Source organism: Triturus cristatus, chromosome 11 (assembly GCF_964204655.1).
Source record: "Triturus cristatus chromosome 11, aTriCri1.1, whole genome shotgun sequence".
Classification (NCBI taxonomy): Eukaryota; Metazoa; Chordata; class Amphibia; order Caudata; family Salamandridae; genus Triturus; species Triturus cristatus.
In genome coordinates, this window is record NC_140594.1 from 1,082,261,284 (window position 1) to 1,082,283,465 (window position 22,182).

General features: G+C 44.6%; 1 protein-coding gene across 1 annotated transcript in view; it reads left to right on the plus strand.

Annotated features, from left to right (window-relative positions):
• The first annotated feature begins 320 nt into the window (after window positions 1-320).
• Window positions 321-22,182, plus strand: part of SPATA16 (spermatogenesis associated 16) — a 483,092-nt gene continuing 461,230 nt past the window's right edge. Inside the window, exons 1-2 of the mRNA XM_085633135.1 lie at window positions 321-932; window positions 5,277-5,422. Of these exons, the coding sequence (XP_085489261.1) occupies window positions 321-932; window positions 5,277-5,422 (758 nt within the window). The remainder of the gene's footprint in view (window positions 933-5,276; window positions 5,423-22,182) is intronic.

A 22,182-nucleotide genomic window follows, 5' to 3' on the forward strand; every position in this document is an offset into this window, starting at 1 on the left:
GTTTTCAACACTGCCAAAATGTGAACATGTATATTTGTAACTGAAAGGCATCACTGGTCGGTGGAAAAATAAATGAAGACAAATATTTTACCATTACAACGATGTACCAAAGTGTTGCCCCTTAATGCAGCCCAAAATGGAAGTCAGTCTTTAGCAATGTCTTATTTTGCAGTATTCTGAAAAGTGATGGACTAGGTTAAAAGTGGCCCATTGTTAACAGGGTAGATCCAGGCTTCACATGTACCTACTAGTGTGGCTTCCTGGCTTTTTCTCTAGTTCAACTTTGACATTTACATATTTATTTTAGGTACTTGGGCGGCATGGAGTCAAGAAGTGAACACTGCGAGAGTGGTGTGAACAGTGCAAGCCCGCATGGCGTGTCCCAGAGAGCAAACTCAAGCAATAATGCAAACATCATCCATGAAATTAATATAGGCATCCCTGTACCTGCACAGGGGATCTTCAGATCCTGTGATGGACCACTGGAAGAAATGTTGGTGGACAGAGCTAAACAAGCAAACATTTTAAAGGAAAAGCAAAGCACTGATTTACAGAGATTGAGCATTAAGCGGAAGTGTGACACCGAAGAGATGTTTTGCACAAGGAAGGAGCCTAGAATATTAGAAATTGACTATCAATTAGTGACCGTGCCCCTGCCACGCATTCCGCTGAAAAGCATCATGGATGTAGAGACAAGGTTGGTCTATGTGGATGAGCAGGACATCAACTATGAATTTGAGGAGTCTCTAGCATCAACCAGCGAGCAACCGACACTTGAAGAGGGAGAAATTGTGGATCTAATAGGTGCTTCCAGTTCCAACCTTCGACCACAGACAGACAAATGGCTCCAGATGTCTTTGAAGGATGCAAGCACTTGTTACAGGCAAAAGAAGTATGCTGTAGCAGCAGGGAGGTTCAGAACAGCACTTGAGGTATTGCATTAGAGGTAGTCATTTCTATCATGATGTTAGTTCACAGCTTCGCCCCTCAATGTGTGTTCTCCAAGTGGCATTGGAGTGCTGTGTTTACACACTTTGGGCCATATGTAGGAAGCCTAATACCGGTCGGTAACGGCCGATTTTCAGTAAATATACCGTTACCGACCGGTATTTAGGCTTTTGCTAAGTAGGGGGATCATTTCAGGATTCGGTAATTTACTGAATCGGTAAAATTACCGAATCGGTAATTTTACCGATTCGGTAAATACCGAATCCTGAAATGAGATGTAGGGGGAGTGTGTCGTGGGTGTGGGGATTCGTTATTTACCACCAACTAAAAGTTGGTGGTAAATGACGAATAGGTGTAAAAATGCATTTTTGTGCACATTGAAGTGTGCAATGTGGCAGACATACATGCCCTTAGGGCATGTATGTGCGCCACATGTGCACGCATGGACGAATCAGGGGTGCAACAGGGTGTCAATGTGACACCCTGCCACCCATGATGATGCCTCCCCCATTACCGAATCGGTATTTACCGATTCGGTAATGGCAACTGGCTTCCCATTCATTCCTATGGGCCTCCAGGCCCATAGGAATGAATGGGAAGCCAGTTGCCATTACCGAATCGGTAAATACCGTTTCTAAAATACCGACACTTACCGATTCGGTATTTTTTTACCTACATTACATTTACCGATTCATAAATACCTAATCGGTAAAATTCGGTATTTAAGAATCGGTAAATGTAATTTACCTACATATGGCCCTTTGGGCCCAATTCACAAAGGTAAATATAGACTTGAAGTCTAAGTTTACCTTTGTCAATTGGGCCCTTAGACTTTGGGTTTAAGTTTAAATTTGTGCATCAGGCCCTTAGACTTTAGGTCCAAGTCTACCTTTGTGAATTGGTCCCCTAGATTTCAGGTCTAAGTTTACCTTTGTGAATCGGGCCCTTAGATTTTGGGTCCATGTTTAAATTTGTGCATTCGGCCGTTAGACTTCAGGTCTAAGTTTACCTTTGTGAATCGGAGCCCCAGACTTCAGGTCTAAGTTTACCTTTGTGAATCGAGCTCCTAGACTTCAGGTCTAAGTTTACCTTTTTGAATCGGGGCCCCAGACTTCAGGTCTAAATTTACCTTTGTGAATCAGGGCCCCAGACTTCAGGTCTAAGTTTACCTTTGTGAATCGGGGCCCCAGACTTCAGGTCTAATTTTACCTTTGTGAATTGCCCTGTGTGTGAGTAGTGCATCCTGGGCAAATCTTTGCTCTGTACCAGATTTCTCAGCCCAAGGCAGTGGAAAACGTCCTCATCAATATTAAAGAGACAGGATTTATTCTAAAAATCTTTATGACTATCTGCAAATGCAGGGATCGTGGGATGGAATGGTGAGCGGTTGTCCATCTCCACTTTTCGATATTTGGCAAATAGAGGAAGCGTAACCTGCTCCCTTAGATAGACTAAAGTTTTAATGTTTAAACAGTGTCTCTTGGTGACTCTGGGAGAGTGTGGTCTGCTACCAAAAATGCCTAGAGTGGAAGTTGCATCTGACAGACAGCATCCACTGTGCAAATGGTTGCCAAGAAGTGGGTATTGACATGCTTTTTGATTACTAGAGTGGTTGTATACCATGCGCACATTTCTTTGCAAATCACAAGTAATGTGAAATTCTTCCAAAAAACAAGGAATTCTACTGATAATGGGAGAACCAATCATAATTGAAGAAGATTTAGAAGCCATGTTTATCCATTCCTTTTTACTTCTATCACAAGAGTGGCTTACAGATGGGTCTCAATCTAAATCTTTACCGAGGGCATTAATGTAAATCTACATGATTTAAGGCCTATATTTTTCAGCCTTTTTCCGGATAAGTGAAGTATTTTTCCTCCTCCTTTCACCATTGTTCTTTGTTAAAGGAGAGAATTCAAGAGCTCCTTCATCAGCACTGCTGGCATCCAGTGCCTAGCTTTTGGGCCTATGTTGTCTCTTTTTGCAGCACAGGTGTTATTTTGACCCCCTATTACCCTCTTCCTTGCTTTAAATAATTTTGTATTTTTAATTTGAGAGTAATAAACACAAGAAAACCAAATCATGACATGAAAAAGTAGCATAAAAGCAATTGTGTTTCTTTGTCATGCCCTCTGGGCACTCTTGCCAGCCGTGTGCACTAAACTCACACAGATATATAATTGCTGGACCTACCAGTGGCGTAGCGGGGGCCCCTCTAATAGATGTTCTTGGGGGTAAGGTTCTCAATACTGGACTGGTGGAAGAGACTCAGGGAGTGCTAACGGTCCACCCTGGCTGCTAGCAACCCACGCTACTCTGCAGGTCCCTAACCACATTATGCAGGGACCGCAATTTACTAGTTCGTCATAATGAGGGCCTAACAGAATGCCAGAGATTCCTCACAGAAGCTGGGGTAACTTTGTGGTAAGATTGTTTGTCCACTGAAGGAGCTCAGTCGAAGAACGACCTTTACAACGCGATTGTTACACCGCGATAGCTTTACAACGCAGTCATTACAACGCAAGTCGTTACAACGACTTGCGCTGGATGGCACTCTAAACTAAGGAATAGTATGATTTACTATTTCAACACCTTCCCTACTGTTTCATAGGCTAGAGTTGGAATAGTAAATCAAGTTTCAAAACTTTATTCGGATAATAGTAATCCATAAAAGCACAAAATACAATTAACATTGCAGATGTACAATATGCAAGTATTTACAAGATAAAAGCAACAAATCGTTCATACTTTAAGACATACGGACACGAACCGCAGTTTTTAAAAAGGAACCCACATGGAAAACAAGTTCATGAATATCCAGGGTTAATATCATTGAAAGTGCGACATCCAGGCTAATCGGTTTCAATTTTTTAAAATACGGAGTTAAAAACCATTTAATTTACAAAAGAATAAGAAATGTAAAATTGTTTGATCACTCCGGCAATCACATGGGCACGGCTCGACAATTTGATCATTATGATTCCATAGCGGGAAACTAAGAGCATTTTTGATAGTGCCAGCCCTAAGGCGAAATAAGAGGCCTCGCTCCCAGTGGCTCATTGGGAGAGTTAAGTAGCTGGGTATGGGATAAGTTAAAAGATTACGGGCTAGGTATCTAGTAACACTAGGTTTCAAGGACTCTCTCGCCACCCTTTCGTCACTGAGCAGTGTATAGAGAGCTTGTTTGAGTACAGACTTGGGTGGGAGCTGGATGGTGGTGGGATCAGAAAAAACATTTTGAAAATTCGCACTACCAAGAACGCTCTGCACCCCAGAAAGCCAAGGGATGGACATGCCTCTGTCACAACATAAACAATCCTCTATAATATCCCTAGTCAATTTAGCGGCAGGATTTTTCCAAATAGCCAGCCAAAAATGAGCAGGGCGAGCATGAATAAAATCCCCTAAAAAATGCAACCCTAATTCTTTATGACATATGTAGTGGGGAGAGGAGATGGGGGCACAAAGGATAGTAAATCATACTATTCCTAAGTCCAGCGCCCTCCAGCGCAAGTCATTGTAACTTGCGTTGTAACGAACGTGATGTAAAATACCGTGTTGTGAATGTATGTGATGTAACGTCATACATTCAGCTCAGTCACATCAAAACTCTTTCCTCTCCTCCCATAGCTTAACACTATGATCCCTTGCAATTTTCCTTGCAATTTGTCACTGCCAGCTGCTTCCAACATTTTTCCATCAATGGCAATAAACAGCTGATTTGGGGTATTTTATTTACTTCTTCAGTAGGGTGTAGTTTTGTATGGCAGCTACTTCTTACATATCATTACTGGTGCGTTCCTTTTGCGGAATTCCTCTAAATTAATAAATTAAAACATGAACATCCCCAAATTTTGTATTTATCACTGAAATTACCTCCATTGTTGGTTTGTTTTAAGGATGGCTCACATGTCTGGTCATATTGCTTCCATTGCTGTCATGAAAAACCCCTCGATAGCCGCATTAAAGAAAACCCTCAACTTGTTCTTTTAAGTCGCCTGTGTGCAAAAATAATGGAAAGAATGAAATATGGCTAGAAATGAAAGAAATCAGGCCAAATAGTCACATTGCCAGAGAAAAGGATGTACCTATCTCACATCACCTGACACATACAGTTCAAATAAAGCCAAAAGCTAGGCAGCCAATATATCATGCCAGGAGAGACAAATTGACTCAACTGTGATAATTAAGGTAGGTGCAAGCCAACTGGGTTTTAGACATTGACATTGTTTCTTCTTTCATTCTGAAAATGGTGTTTACTGTTTTAATGCCGCCTGAGTAGTCCATAAAGAGATTTGCAACCAATTTTTTTTGTTTGTGTTGTGAAGCTTTGCAGTAAAGGTGCAGCTCTAGGAAGACCATTTGAAGCATCAGCAGAAGACATCTCAAGTGTTGCCAGCTTCATTGAGACAAAGCTTGTGGCCTGCTACCTGCGGATGAGGAGACCTGACCTGGCCCTCAACCATGCTCACAGGTAACACTTGGAGTAATGCCTGGCAGATGTCACTAGCGCCTTACACAGGTATTAGAGCAAGCACTTCCGATGGAGCTGACCGCTTTCACCACCACACCGCTCCCCAATTATAAACTCAGAAGGGTTATTTACAATAAAATGTTGGAGTGTGGTGTTACGCCAAAATGTACATTTTTTAAATGCAGGGATGTGTTGTATTTACAAAAACACAGCGCACCCACTGGTGCTAAACAAAACCTGCCCAGCGCCAGCACATGCACCCTTGCGCCATGTTGCAAGGGTGCCGGCACTGCAGGGGTGATTATTTATGTGCAGGAAGGGACACCTTCCTGCACATAAAAAATCTTGAAAGGCAAATTGCTGTTTCTAAGTATGCTGCAGAATGTAGCACACATAGAAAGAGCAAAATATTAGGAGAACTTAATAATTTCTCCTCGTATCCCCAACCTAAGACCAGGTTTTACCTGGCCTTAGTTTTTGGCGCTGCTGCCTCATCCTTGTAAACATAGGGTAGCGTCAAAAAGCAATGGTTGTTGCGGCGGAACGCCCACTGCAACACCCATTGCAAAGGGCTTATTTACAAGCCCCTTGCGTGTCAGGTGCATCAGTATTAACATCGGAAGAAGGAATTTACCGGTGGTGCAAGGTTCTTGTAAATAAGGCCATAAGTGAAGCGTGAAAAGGGGCCTTATTTACAAGGCCGCTTTGTAAAATGGGAGAAGGGTAAATCGCTGGTGGCGATATCCTCTTGTAAATATGCCCATTCATTTCTTTGAGTGCTGTGACCAATATGCACTTTTCTTACTTCCAGCATCTTAGAGTAGCTAAATGACTGAAAACTCTGTAGGGGTGGGAGAGATGTATCAAGTGAGTTTTACAGAAAACCTTAACGATGCAGATGACTTCTACCACCATTACAACATTCGTCTATAGCAGGCTATATGTCCTTAAGTGTGAATTACATCAGAGTGTGACTGACAGATGAAGACAACTGTGAGGTGTGAGGAGGTGTAAGTAGGGCATGAATTGTGTGTATAAAGACATATTTCTGATACAGATCATATGCACAACTCCACAGCACCCCGCAAGGACATGCTTAATGATAGCAGTGTTGTGACTCCACATGCACTCGTGTGGTTTACAACACAAGAGTGTGGCTAAAAAAAACTAAAAGCTTTATTGGATGCTGGATGGGAGTGATGTTTCTATGAAGTGACGTGAGTACTGGGAACACATTTCTGAGACGGATGGCTTCTTCCACCACCACATCACTTCTCTCGGGCAAGTGGAATTTCCTTCAGTTCTGTGATTCACATGCACTTGTGTTATTTATAAGAATGAGTGTAGCTAAAAGTTTAAAAGCTATTTGGGCGGGGAGATGTTACAATCCCATGAAGTAAGTAGGAGAGTAAACATTTCTCATACACATGACTGCTACCACTACCACAGCACACCTCTGGCAAACGCTATCCCATTGGTTCTGTGACCCACACGCATCTGCATTAATTACAACATAAGAGTACAGCAACAATATTAAAAGTTTGTTTGGGGTCGGAAAGAAGTTGCTAGGGCATGAAAATAGAGTTAGAGAAATATTTGGGGGCATATCAGTAACAACCGGCGATAATTATCGCTAAGCGCACTTAGCGCTAGGATAATTATCGCCGGCTAGCATGGATTTTTATCGCTGAGATAGCGTGCTATTAGCAACGCTTATCTCAAAAGCGATAAAAATCCTTGCGCTAACTGACTAACGTGAGATTATCGCTGGAAACCCAGCGATAATCTCATGACATGTGGCGTTAGCTTGTTGATAGTGACTCACAAACTTAGCCATGATATCCGCCTTCCATAGGATATCATGGATAAGTCAGTCCTGAAGCAGGCGTAAGGAAAGTAGCGATAACAGGGGTTATCGCTACTTTTCCTGCCGCTATGCTTCATAGCGTGGGGCTTGATGATAGGAGAAATGTCGCTTAGCGACATTTCTCCTGTCAGGTCAGGAACGCCCACTTTGCATCTCATTAGAGATGCAAAGCTGGGCGTTAAGAATACGGGTGCTAATGCAAGGTTTCACGCGTTAGCGTGACCTTGCTAATTAGGCGATAGAATTATCGCCGCTTTTCATCCGAAAACGGCCGCTAAAGCCGCGATAATTTTCTATCGCCGCCTTGTAAATATGCCCCTTGATTCCTACCACCACTGCAGTCCTCCATGGAACAAAATTATTTTTATTAGTGTTGTGACCCTTGTACGTTTGCATTGTTTACAACACCAGAGCTCACGAAGGGGCATATTATCAAGAAACGGCGTTAACATTATCGCCACTTTAGCGGCAGAAAACTGTCGCTAAAGCGGCGATTATGGGCTTGATAATATGCCCTTGAGAATTCCCATAGAAGCCCTTGTTCTGGTGTCAACATGGGCTTCTATGGGAATTCTCTGCGGCATATTATCAAGCCCAATATCGCCGCTTTAGCATCAGTTTTCTGCTGCTAAAGCGGCGATAATGTTAACGCCGTGTTTGATAATATGCCCCTAAAAGACTAAAGGGCAGATTTATAAACACTTTGAGTTGGAGCAGTGGTTAATTTGTAAAATAAGAAGTGCCGGGGCTCTCTTCAGGAGGCAGCGCTAACAGGAGAAATGTGCTGGTGCAAACTGCCTCCTGACTAGAGCCCCGGCACTTATTATTCAGTAGAGGACTTGGCCTAATTGCTAGAGCTGCCGATTTCGGAGCTGGGGAACAGGGTTCAAGTCTTCTGCGTGGCTCAACATCCTCTGATTCTGTAGAAGATCACATGCCTTCCAAATGAGTGTGTCCTTATCTGGTGCTATAAGCACCGGTGCTGAGGATTAAGGTGCCGGTGCTGAGCACCGGAAAGCACCTGCTCAAATTAAGCACTGAGTTGGAGCAAAGCAACAAAAAGTGATTCAAACCGGCACAAAGCGTTCATGAGCCATTTACCTTCCAGTTTGAAATTGGTTTTGCACTAAAAAATAGTTAGTAAAGTCATGTGAATAATGCGTTGTGCTGCTTTGCTTTACTTTGCCTCTAAGATGAATCTAATGGGTGGTACAGTGACGTGGTGGAGGGTTTCCCATGCAACCACCCATAGTATTTGATGGACAGCTCCATCTATCAACAATGATAGACAGGACTTTGTGCAAAAAAAAACCTGCTCACTGAGGCAGGCACTAATTAAAACGTCTCCTTACCTTTCTAGTACAGTATGTGTGATGTGTGGTGCACTGTAAGCACACTTACAATGTGGGGAAATATTTAAAGTTAATCTAAGCACAGTGTTTTGAACTGACAGAATTCCTTTCCACCACAAAATGTCTGATAAACATCACATATCCACCATTTGCCTATGGTGCCAAGGTGTGTGCATGACATTATGCAGCCTGTTTGAACACCAATGCAGGGGATGACAGCAGCAACATCATATGGTTGTAGATGTGGTCTGCACTATCTTCCTCCTTGCGCAACACAGAACATCAACTTTGGTTGCTACACTAAGGCCTCATTAGGATGTCGGGCGGAAACTTTCTGTCTGACACTGTCTCGGATTCGGAAACTGACCGACTTGCGGTCGGCGGTTCCGCCCAACCGATTACGATGTGACCGAACACTGTTCGGTCTGAGTCCCATTGTTCCCTATGGGAGCCCGTGTTCCACCTGACAACAAAGGCTTTGTTAGACCTGGCACCATTGGCGTGGGTCTCCCTTCCATTTTTTGCTGTTGCCTCCTGTGTTTTTGATGTATGTTTTGCTGGTCTAGATGCTTTGGGCACTGTGCCACTGCTATTCAGTGCCACAGTGCAAGGGCTCCCTATTATAAAGTGTTGTATTGGATTAGTGACTCCATGATTGGTTCCTTTGATTTACTTTTCAGACCCTAGTACAGTGCACCATGTGTGCCCAAGGCCAGTAAATCAAATGCTGCTGGTGGGCTTGCAGCACTGGCTGTGCCATCCACTGAAGCAGCTTGTAAAATGTGACTCAGGCCTGCCATTGCAGAGCCTGTGTGCAGCCTGGGGCTGCCATGTCGACTTGGCAAGTGCACCCACTTGCCAGTCTCTAAACCATCCCTTTTCTACATTTTTGTCACCCCTAAAGTAGGCCCAAGGGCAGGGTGCATTGTATGTAAAAGTTAAGACATGCCCTGATGTGTGTAGCATGTCCTGATAGTGAATTACAGCCAACATCGTTTTGAACTATTGCAAGGCTACCTGTTCCCATAGGCCAGAATGGGCAGTTTGATTAAAACATCTTATAATCCTAACTGACTCAGGGAACTAGGTAGAAATTCGAGTTTAGTATGCCTGAACTCAGAATGATAAAATACATCTTTTATTGAAGTTGGTTTAGCATTCGGTGTTTGAAAATACCACTTTTAGAAAGTAGGTATTTTCTTGCCTAACCATCCAAGGCTGCCCCTGCTAGGTTGTGTATTCCATGTCTGGTTTGTGGGTGACAGGGGCTGGGGTTTCTCCAGGAGACAGGGTGAGTCAGCACAAGGCTGAATAGACCTATCTGCATGAGGAGTGGTGGGAGGAGTAGCACCTTGGCATGAATAGGGCTGTGCTTGCCTTCCACAATGCTGGCTCCACCTCCTGTGGTGTGTCTGATGACCCTGGCCCACACTGACAAAGGAAGAAGTTGTGCACTGGCAGATTGCACCAAGAACCGGTTTGGACTAGGTACAGACACTCTGCCTTCAGAGACAAAGGATTTTGGTGTATAAAAGGGGGGACCCAGAACTTGAGATCACTTCTGGTAATCAAGACGAAACTATGCCAAGGAGATGAACCAATGAAGCTGAAGGAGAAGACTGCCCCTGTGCTATGCTGTTGGGGTTGGCCTGCAGAGGTTACTTTATTGCCAAGGAAAGGAGAAAAGGAACTTTGTGTGCACTTTTACATTCTTGAGGAAGATCTCCAAGGGTTTGAAGCTGAGCTTGCCTCCTGTTCTGAAGTCTCAGGGATAGAAAGACTTCACCACCAGCTCCCCCTGAATTTCCTTGCTGGGAATTCTACCTGCAGCGAGGTGCCTACTGTTGTTTGGGCCCTCTGAGAAGACGGCGTGTTGCTGGGAGCTGGAAGTGCAACACAACGAGGAGAAGCGTGTCACCGCTGCAGCAGTTGCCGTTGCATCGCCGAAGAAGCGTGCCGCAGCTGTTCGCCATCAGATCACCAAATAAACACGTTGCATCACAGGAGAAGCTTGTCACCGCCACAGAAGTTGCCATCGTATCACCGGAGAAGCGCATCGCAGGGCCTGTCACGGCTCAGAAGTTACTGAGTCCGCCGCACGGCCGCCAGGCGTGCATGCATTGCATCCAACGTTATCGCATCATGACGTCATTTTGCCGAATTGTCACATCGCATCGAGGCACCATTTTGTCGCATCATCACCGAACCGCAGTAAGAAACGACACATCAACTCCCCACACAGTAAGGAAGCGAGCCTCAACTCCCCTGCGAAGCAGTTAGGAACCGACATATCTACTCCCCTGAGTGTAAGGAATGACGCATCAACTTCCCTGCGACCCTCTTGCTTGCTTTGCCTGACGCATCTAAAGGTACTTTGAGAGTAAAGTGTTGCATTTACCGTCTACCTTGAACTAAACTATTTCTACTATTTTAATGTCTATTTTTGATTACAGTATTGTGAATTTTTGGTATTTGGTCTTGTGTGAGGTCGAGTAAAGATTACTTATTTTTCTAAGCTGGTGTGGTGTCCATTTGTAGTGTTTTCACTGTATTACTGTATGTATTCACAAATGCTTTACACACTGCCTCTGAGATAAGCCTGACTGCCCGTGCCAAGCTACCAAGAGGGTGAGCAGGGGTTATTTTAGAAGTGTATCCCATTCCCCTGACTAGAAGCAAGGGTCCCTATTTGGTCAAAGGTACCTACCTCCGCCAACTAGAGACCCCCAGTTCTAACAGGCTCCTATGTGGAAATGGGTGGTGTGTGTAAAACCCTGCACCCTGTTAAAGGCCCCCACGGTGCCTGCCACATAGTGCAGGGTTTTACAGGGGGGTCCCATAGGTACCCCCTTGGCCCCCAACCAGAGGCCGCAGGATGAAGCGGGCCTTGCTGGGTGTCCCCAAAGACACTTGCCGACAGCCTTTTCATGTCAGACAGGCCAACTCGAAAAGGCTGTTGGGAATCGACATCGTAATTGGTTGGTCGGCAACGCTGTTCATAGAGGTGCACAATGCAGTTCTGACCGTCACATGGATACTCTGAGAGCCAGTTGGAACTGATTCAGAATGACCGTGTGGTTTAGTTTCCGACCGTGATCATCGTAATCGGTCGGGCGGATTGTAAGCCGACCGAGTAGGTCGGAAGGATTCTGACGCGGTATAGGGAATTCCGACTGTCGGGCAGAGGCTTTCCACCAGACATAGTAATGAGGCCCTAAATAGTGCACCATTTTAATATATCTGCCCTGAAAAGTTCGGTGGAAAGTGGGAGGAGTGCTACTATGGTGAGATGTGGGTTTTGAACAAAATATTCCTCATACAAATGACTTCTACCACAATCATAGCACACCTCTACCAGTATGCTATCAGAATATCAAAGACAAAATATCGTCTTGCAAAAATATGATGGGCATAATATCTGCTACCATTATATTGTGAAGTTAAGTGTATATAGGTAAGTGTTGGTTTACATATGTACCTTGACAATATGTAACTTGAAGTTATGGGATGTGGAGTTAAAATATTGATTCCATACTTACCTATACATCATTACCTTCACAAAATTGTGGTTCTCAGTACTTAAATCATTAAATTATGCTTTTCAATATTTCTGTACTCGATATTCTGACATATAACCTCCTCTATGACATGTTTTAATACCTTCAGCATTGCTATCCACTTGCATTGGTGTTATTTACAACATCACAAGCACTGATTCCAATTTGCTCAGAATCAAGGCACCATTTTTCGCACCTCAAAAAAACAATATATAAATTAGGTAATTTATGCAAAAACTATGTGTTATGTTACATTATATGTGTTTGTATACGGCACTATCCCCCGTGGGTATTTACTAGCACTTCTTAGGTGTGTGAAACTAGTCCCAGTAGGGGAGTTACAAAAAGATACAAGTGTTCAACTTCTTTTGGAAGTCAAGGAATGAAGAGGAGGCTCTGATGTGGAGGAGGAAGTCGTTCCATGCTTTAGATGCGTTATATGAGAAGGCTCGACCACTAGATCTGCTTCTATGGATGCATGGAACGCGTGCTAGGAAGTGTCCAACTGAGCTTAGGTGCTTGGAAGGTTGGTGGAATGTATGCAGTGGTTCAGTAGGCTGGGCCTGAGTTGTGTAATGCTTTGTATATGTGGGTGAAGTATTTGATGTGTGCACACTTGTGCATCAGGAGCCAGTGGAGCTCCCTTAAGTGTGGTGTGATGTGTGACCTGCGTGGAAGATTTAGGACGAGTCAGGCAGCTGAAATCTGGATGGTCTGTAATCTTTTCATTAGTTGCTTGATGATTGCTACATAGAAGGAGCTCCTATAATCTAGACTGCTGGCTATGAGTGCTTGTGTGGCGGTTTTTCTTGTGCTGTTTGGTAGCTTCTTGTATATCTTTATTAACATCCTCAGTGTGGAAATAGGTCACAGTGACTGTATTGACCTGGGCAGGTATGTCCAGTATATTGTCAATAATGATCCTGAGGTTTATTGTTGTGTGCTGGGGATGGGAGTTTGTCCAAGGTCTGTAAGCCACCAAATGGAGTCTTACAGTGAAGCAACCTTTTCGAATATCACCACTTCTGTTGTATCAGTGTTTAGCTTAGGAGAGTTGGACTTCATCCAGGGGACACATTACATATAGTGCCCAAGGGTCACAACAGGAATGTGCACTCGCTTTCTGCACCCCCGAGTATTACTGAAGGTGCCACAGACACTTGTGTGGCCCCTTCTATAATACTGATAGTGCTGGCGCATCACATTAGATATCTGAAGAAGCGATATCTTCAGAGGGTGTTCAGAGGGTGGACCATCATTTGCATTGGGGTGTGCCCCCAAGCAAATGAGTGACTCACTTTGCCTCTCTGTCCGCACCTTATAGAGTGCTTATTGGAGGCGCACTCAAAGTGCAACCGAAAAAGATGGTGCGCTGTTGGTGCGCCCCTGAAGGCAGACATCTGAAGGGGAGAAAGGGGGTCCCATTGACCCCTCAGACATCCTTCTGTAGGTGGGTGCCGTCACTAACCACTCTTTAAAGTACAAGCAGATTGCTGCCTGCACAGAGAAACATGGAGCGGCTTGGAATCAGCCGCTCCATATTTCGCTGAATGTGCTGCTCCCATGGCAGTGCGAGTTCATGGTTGCCCTGGTAGCAGAACATTCATTGTAATAGGCTGCACTGTCCCTGTTTGCGTCATGGTGCAAACAAGGACAGTACGCCCTAAATTTAATATGGCCTAGGTGACCACTTTGATCACACAAATGATGAAGATGTTCCTTATTATGGTGGATTTGTCCGAGAGAGAGAGTATCAGTTTTGTGCCTTCAGCGTAGGATAAGATTGTGATGTCATGAGCGCAGATGACGAAGGCCACTAGAGTCATGTAGATGCTGAAGATTTTAGGGCTGATTAACAGTAACCTTGAGATACTCCCCAGATGAGTCCATGAGCTTCTGAGGAGTAAGGTTCAAAGTTGACTGTTTGGGTTCTTCTGTCTAGGAATGAGCAGATCCATTGGAGGGTGGGTCCTTGAACACCAGTCTTGTACAGTCATCTGATCAGGATAGGGTGGGAGACCGTGTTGAAGGCCGCTGAGAGTTCTATTAGAATGAGGGCTGTGGTTTCCCCTGTGTTTAGGATCCTCTGGAAGTTATCTGTTGTTGTGAGGAGGACTGACTCCATGGTGTGGTAGGGTCTACATCCTGATTAGGTGCTTTTGAGGAGCTGGTGGTTTGTAAGGTAGTTGGCGAGGCATCTGTTGATGGCTTTTTCTAGGACCTCGGCTCAGTACGCTAGGAGGAAGATTGGTAGGTAGTTTGCAAATTTGCTTGAGTCAAATTGGTGAGAAACAATGGCAAAATGAGTATAAAAAGCAATGGCACAAATGCTGAAACGAAGAGATAAAAATGATAAAAACAGCACAAATGCTAAGATTATGTGACAAACGTGTCACTTTACAAGCACACAGAAGGTGAAAAAGAGTGACAGATATAAACAAAAGCACGGGCCCACATGCTGAAAAATAGGGGGAAAAAGTGGGGCAAAACAAAGGCACAAATGATTAAAAAGAGTGACAAATAGAGGCAACACAAAGGGCACTCAAGGACAGCAGGGACAGAGCAAAGAGTACAGAAAATAAGTACAGAGACAAGAACAAAGGTCATGCAAGTGAGATATAGTGGCAAGATAGCAAGTGAGAGAGCGAGAGAAGAGAACGTGAGAGAGGAGCAAGGCAGGAGCTTTGAAGCACTGGAGCCAGGACCGAAAGGGCCTTGTCTAGTCCGAACACTGGTCCGAGTTAAGTCCTTTGGGGGTAGGGCTTACCACCTGCTTAAATAGCACATATTACAAGATTTGAGGCTTTAACACGCAGGTCTTGCTGATTAATGCACCAAAATCCGCATAGTATAGTAAACATTGTACACTTTTTCCCTGTTCAATTTCAACAGGATTGAGTAATACACCAAGGGGCAGATTTACTATTTCTGGCGCATCTCTGCTAATCAGCAGGGATGCGTCAGAAGAGTTGTGATGCATCTGCCCACCCGTACGCCACCACTGATGCGCCGCATTTACAATGCAGCGCATCATGGCGCACGGATGGGCAGATGCGTGTCGCATCCCCCGGTGGAAAGGTGGCCCATTGCGCAGCTCCAGCAAGGCTCGGGTGCCCCTATTCCCAAGCTTCAAGCAGGCGCAGGGTTTTGACGAAGCATGGCCGTAAAAGTGACTGAGTGACATCTTGTAGATGTCACACAGCCACTTTTAGGAGGCGTTCCTGCGCCGGAATGCCCCCCCCCCCCCAGGGCTGGAACGCCCACATGTGGCGCTGGGCTTTACAACGTGACGCATGTCCCTAGATGTGTCACGTTGTAAATACCCCGCCTCATGGCGCTGGCTGTGCGCCGCCGCTGCATCACAAAAGTGACGCAACGGCGACGCAAATGTGCCATACGGGGATTGTAACTCTGCCCCCAAGTAATTTCTGGTTGCGTTAAATAACACCCAACTCGGAATTCCGACTAACAGGATTTTGCACAGGGGTCAGAAAACACCAATACACTCACAATCAGGGCCAGAGTGTCTCTAGATTAGGGGATCTGTGTGGTGGGGTGATATAGACGGTGCTGTGCATAAAGATGGCATTAGGGAAAACATTTCTGATACAGATTACTTCTACCAGCACCACAGCACTCCTCTATTACAGACTATTTGCCCCTCAGTGCTGTGTAGCCTAAATGCAGTTGTGGAGTTTACAGCTCCAAGTTGTTGCCGAATGTGTAAAATCTCTGTGGGAGGAGGTAGAGATGTTTACATGACATGATGCTGGTATTTGAGAGAATATTTCTGACACAGATTGCTTGGCCACAGCACTGCTCTGTTACAAGCTTTGTGTCTACCAGTGTTGTGTAGCCCAAATGTAGTCGTGCTGTTTACAAAACCAGGGTGTAGCTGAGAGACTGAAATCTCTGTGGCAGGCGGAAGAGATGCTCTGTGAGCTGATGCGGGTGCTTGAGGAAATATTTCTTCCACAGATGACTTCTACCATCCCCACAGCCCTCCTCCATGACAAGCGTCAGCGTGTGAACCACGTGCACTTGTGTTATTTACAACATCAGAGTGCAGCTAAAAGATTAAAAGCTCTGCGGGCGGCGGGGGCGAGTGTTTGAGGGCTGCTGGAAAGATCATTTGCATGGCCATCTTTTATATATGAACATGAAATAAACCGAGGGGAACTCAGATCGATAATGGCAAAATGATCAATAATTTAATTCAGTTAATAATATAGGAACGTGGAATAAATCTGTATGTTCCCGCCGCCCTCGTCCCGCGGAGCAGAAGTGCAGACGAAGATACATACTTTAATTTGAAAACATTCTGAGACACAATTAACATAAAAACCCAATCTGAAGCATAATCAATAGCAGTATTTCTCAAAAAAAGAGAAATAAATTACTCTGATTGCTTGTACTATAAATAGCCGAGAGCCATCCGTTACCCCGGTGGATTGGAAGAGGGCTGCTTCCTGGTGTGTTTTTTCTGTTATCTCGCGCATTGTAAAAAGCTGATCGCAATCATAGAGAAAAATTAAAATGTTAATTTTCTGCATTTATTTCCATTTACTGGAACATTTGTTACTGTAATTTCATGTAAATTGAGGATGCACTGCATATATATCAAATATGCAAATAGGGACGTTCTAAGCAAGCCGCACATCATTCTGTAGACCTCACTGCATCTGCATTGTGCGGCAGAGAAGACGCTCTGCGCATGGTCTATTTTTAAAATGAGTCCCAGGAGCAAAATGCCCAGAGGGTCCTTCCTGCTTTTCTGCAAAAACAGCATTCTAGGCTTCGAGCAAGTTACAAACTGTAGACAACAAAAACACGCACGCAATGAGCACCCTCTAAAAAATGGTTCAGCCGCTGCATTGTCAGTAATGATGTTTAGTCCATCAGCTTCATTAACTTCAATTTAGCAAACATTAGCAAGAATTTCTATAGGGCAGAGGCTCATATGTTTCCTTTTCTTTGATGTCTGTCTGCCATATCTCCGTTCTGTTCATCCCAGGGCACTTAATCCAACATAACAGGTTTGATGATGTGACTAGCAGCCATCTTTAGTGTTTACAAAATGGCGTCTGTTGACCTTGCAGCAGAAGGGTCATGCATTTAATCTTATTGTGCATTCAGGTGCGTTCCAGCATCCTTTGAACAGGCCACTTAGTCTAACATAAGAGCTTTGATAATGTGACTAGAAGCCATCTTTACGGTTTACAAAATGGCATGTGTTGACCTTGCAGCAGAAGGGTCATGCATTTATGCTGGTGGTGCATTCAGGTGCCCTCCAGCATCCTTTGAATAGGCCACTTAGTCTAACATAACAGCTTTGATGATGTGACTAGCAGCCATCTTTCCGGTTTACAAAATGGCGTTTGTTGACCTTGCAACAGAAGGATCATGCATTTCTGCTGGTGGTGCATTCAAGTGCGTTCCAGCATCCTTTGAACAGATGGACTCTGCTGGCATTTTGTCGCAGATGAAGAAGCTGGAAAAGTCATATGTCTAGGGAAAGCATTAATCCATGCCCAGATGTTTAACACAATGATTTCAGATGCATTTTGTGGCCATGATGGGCCCCCATTTTACATTTCCCGCAAGAGGTGCCAAACGTGGTTCATGAAACCTATTTGACCAAGGAGGCGCCAAAAGTAGCTTTACATTTTTTTTTTCATAGGTATTGCAACCTAAGAGGAAAATTGTGTATGTGGCTCTAGCGGCTGTTTTTCTACATTATGCCCAGTAATACACCATATCCCCCACCCATATTGCAGTAAATTAAGGGAAACCTGTGTATACAGTTTCAAAGTAATGATCAAAGACATCATTTCCTTGTGGATACCCCCATAGTATCTGTAAGACTAAATACAAACATTTTAAAACATAGAATTTCCCAGGTCAGTGTACTCAAATAAAATAAAGCATGCATTCCACCATGGGGGAATCAAATTAAGAAGGTGGCTTGGTGGCGTACACACTTAAATTCACTTCCATTGACAACTAAGCTCCACATGAGGTTCCCAACATTTCAGACCACATTAAAAGAGGCCTGAATGGCAAACTTGCCACCACCACCATCTGTATTCATTCATCCTTATGGATCCAATCTGTATTGATTAATGAATGGAATTATCTCCTTTATCTCCTTCCCACTCCCATCCCACTAGATAACAGGGAGGCTATAATTCATCATTACATATGGCCCCAATTGTTTCCGCATTTTATTCTCCTCCCCATTTCCGGATGGTCTGACTGACTAAATTAAGGTGGGATTATATATATATATATATATATATATATATATTCACTGAAAAAAACATAGGTTTCAGGCACATTATAGTTAGAAATTAGCATTTAAAAAACCTTTGAAATTCACTGAAAAAAACATAGGTTTCAGGCACGTTATAGTTAGAAATTAGCATTTAAAAAACCTTAGAGATTCACTAAAAAAAACATAGGTTTCAGGGGCGTTATAGTTAGCTGGACATTTTACTCGTACAAAACAATTGAAATTCCTCCGTTATAGTTAGTTCACCTAACTATAACTCGCGCGCCCGCAATGCACTGCTGATGACGTCACATATTACATCACTCATGACATGGTCAGTAACATCACTCATGACATCACTGATGACACTTCAAATGACATCACTGATGACATCACTGATGACATCATCCAGTGAATGTGTGTTTTTCTGAAAATTAAATATGTTTTATATATGTACATCTGAAGGTCGATGGAAGAATAAATGGGTATGTAAGTGTCTAAATGGATGATTTCTTTTTTGTAAAATTGATTGTATAACTGACTGATTAAGTGTATTTATTGAATACATGGGTTAGTGAGTAATGTTTAAATATGTAAATATCTTTATCAGTCTCTCACTTTGTGTATACGTGGCTGCATGGGTTGGTGAGTAGCTACATGAGTGTCTATATGGGTTATTAGTTGTTTTTTTGAGTATCAGTATGAGTGTCTGAGTGTCTGTATGGTTCGGTGGGGGGTATTGCCTAGCGCATAGATGCATGAATGAGTGACTCACTGTTTGTATGTGTTGAAGACAGCATGTATTCAGGACTATATAGGTGGATGAGAGTGTGTATGGGTGTGTTAGTCAGTGAATGACTGTCTCAATAGTGTCTTTATGAGTAACTACATATGTTTTAAACTAGTATATGTGGGTATTGGTGTATATAAGTGAGTATATGTGAGAGTGAGAGATTGGAAGAGTTCCTGTGGAAATAAGTAGGTGTTTCTGGTATTGGTATGTGCATTGTTTTGAAAATGTTAGTTTGTATTTTGAGTGTGTGTATCAAAGGTTATATTAGGCTTAGAGAAAGTCTGCCACTCTGTCACAAGGATGATGTCATCAGTGATGTCATGAGTGATGTCACTGACCATGTCATGAGTGATGTAATATGTGACGTCATCAGCAGTGCATTGCGGGAGCGCAAGTTATAGTTAGCTGAACTAACTATAACGGGGGAATTTCAATGGTTTTGTACAAGTGAAATGTCCAGCTAACTATAATGCCCCTGAAACCTATGGTTTTTTCAGTGAATTTCAAAGGTTTTTTAAATGCTAATTTCTAACTATAACGTGCCTGAAACCTATGGTTTCTTCAGTGAATTTCAAAGGTTTTTTAAATGCTAATTTCTAACTATAACGTGCCTGAAACCTATGTTTTTTTCAGTGAATTTCAAAGGTTTTTTAAATGCTAGTTTGTAACTATGCCTACAGAGGTAGGACATGTGAAGAAAGAAGAAAAAACACACAGAAAGAAGCAAAAGAAATGCAGAAAGAAGCAACAGAAGTCCTCAAAGACAAAGAAAAGTGCAGGAAGAAGGAAGATGTGCAGAAAAAACAAACAGAGGAGCAGAAAGAGGCCTTGTTGCAAAATCATCCTGTACCCTCAACTTTTTCAGATGGGTACTGGTGGTAACTGACTCTGACTAACCATTCCTAGAGCCAGTGCTATTCTAAAAGACACTTAGAATACAGTGAAAACACCTACATACACTAGGGAACACTATGCGTTGGGGTAACCCTGTGATTACCATGGCCTCCTCTGTAAGCCCCCAGTACATAACAGGGCAGGGGGATTAAAACTACCTCTTAAAATGTGCCACAGGGTGCGTTTGCACACGGGTGAAGGGAGGGGGGGTGGCCTGAGGTGACTTGTGTGCAAACACACCCTGTGGCCGTTTTAATTTGGGGGATAAAGTCCCCTTGAATCTAGAGTGTCACTTGGGTCCAACTAGCCCACCAGGTATCTCCAGTTAGCGCCACAGAGCTGCATTGCAGAGAGGTGTAAAAAGGGGACTGCCTGGACCACCACTCTGCAACGCAGCGCAGTGGCAGTTACTGGAAGCAACTGGTGGTCCAGTTGGCCCCCAGGGACCCTCAGGATTGAAGGGGAATTATTTACCCAACTTAAAACGCGCCACAGGGTATGTTTGCACACGTCACCTCAGGCCCCATCCCCTCCGTTCATCACTGTGTAAACGCACCCTGTGGCAGTTTTAAATATGGAGATTAAGTTCCCTTGAATCCAGAGGGTCCCTAGGGTCCCTAGCGTCCAACTAGCCCACTAGGTACCTCCAGTAAGCACCACAGAGCTGCGTTGCAGAGGTGTGAAAAGGGGCACTGCCTGGACCACCTCTATGCAACGCAGAGCAGTGGCGCTTACTGGAAGCACCTGGTGGGCTAGTTAGCCCCCAGGGGCCCTCAGGATTGAAGGGGAATTATTTCCCCAACTTAAAACACGCCACAGGGCATGTTTGCACACTGTTTGGCTCCGTCCCCTCCCTTCGCCACTGTGTAAACGCGCCCTGTGGCCATTTTAAGTTGGGAGATTAAGTCCCCTTCAATCCCGAAGGTCCCTAGGGTCAAACTAGCCCACTAGGTACCTCCAGTAAGCGCCGTTGCAGAGAGGTGTGAAAAGGGGTATGGCCTGGACCACCTCTCTGCAACGCAGCGCAATGGAGCTTGCTGGAAGCACCTGGTGGGCTAGTTGGCCCCCAGGGGCTCTCAGGATTGAAGGGGAATTATTTCCCCAACTTAAAACACACCACAGGGCATGTTTGCACACTGTTTGGCCCCGTCCCCTCCCTTCGCCACTGTGTAAACGCGCCCTGTGGCCGTTTTCAGTTGGGAGATTAAGTCCCCTTGAATCCTGAGGGTCCCTAGGCTCACAGTAGCCCACTAGGTACCTCCAGTAAGCGCCACAGAGCTGCGTTGCAGAGAGGTGTAAAAAGGGGTGTGGCCTCTGAACACCTCTCTGCAACGCAGCTCCCTGGCGCATACTGGAGGTACCTGGTGGTCTAGTTGGCCCTCAGGGACCCTTAGTATTGAAGAGGAATTAATTCCCTGACTTACAAATCGCCAGGGGGCGCATTTGCACAATGGTTAAGGAAGGGGGCGGGGCCTGGGGTGACATGTCTGCAAACACGCCCTGTGGTGCGTTTTAAGTTGGGGAATTAATTCCTCTTCAATCCTGAGGGTCCCTGGGGGCCAACTAGCCCACCAGGTACTTCCAGTATGCGCCAGAGAGCTGCATTGCAGACAGGTATTCAGAGGCCACGCCCCTTTTTACAACACTCTGCAACGCAGCTCCATGGCGCTTACTGGAGGTACCTGGTGGGCTAGTTGGCCCCCAGGGACCCTCAGGATTGAAGAGGAATTAATTCCACAACTTAAACCACGCCACAGGGTGTGTTTGCACACATGTCAACTCAGGCCCCGCCACCTCCCTTCACCACTGTGCAAACGCGCCCCGTGGCGCGTTTTAAGTTGGAGTATTAACTCCCCTTGAATCCTGAGGGTCCCTGGGGTGCAACTAGCCCCCCAGGTACCTCCATTAAGCGCCACAGAGCTGCGTTGCAGAGAGGTGTAAAAAGGGGTGTGGCCTCAGAACACCTCTCTGCAACACAGCTCACTGGTGCATACTGGAGGTTACTAGTGGGCTCGTTGGCCCCCAG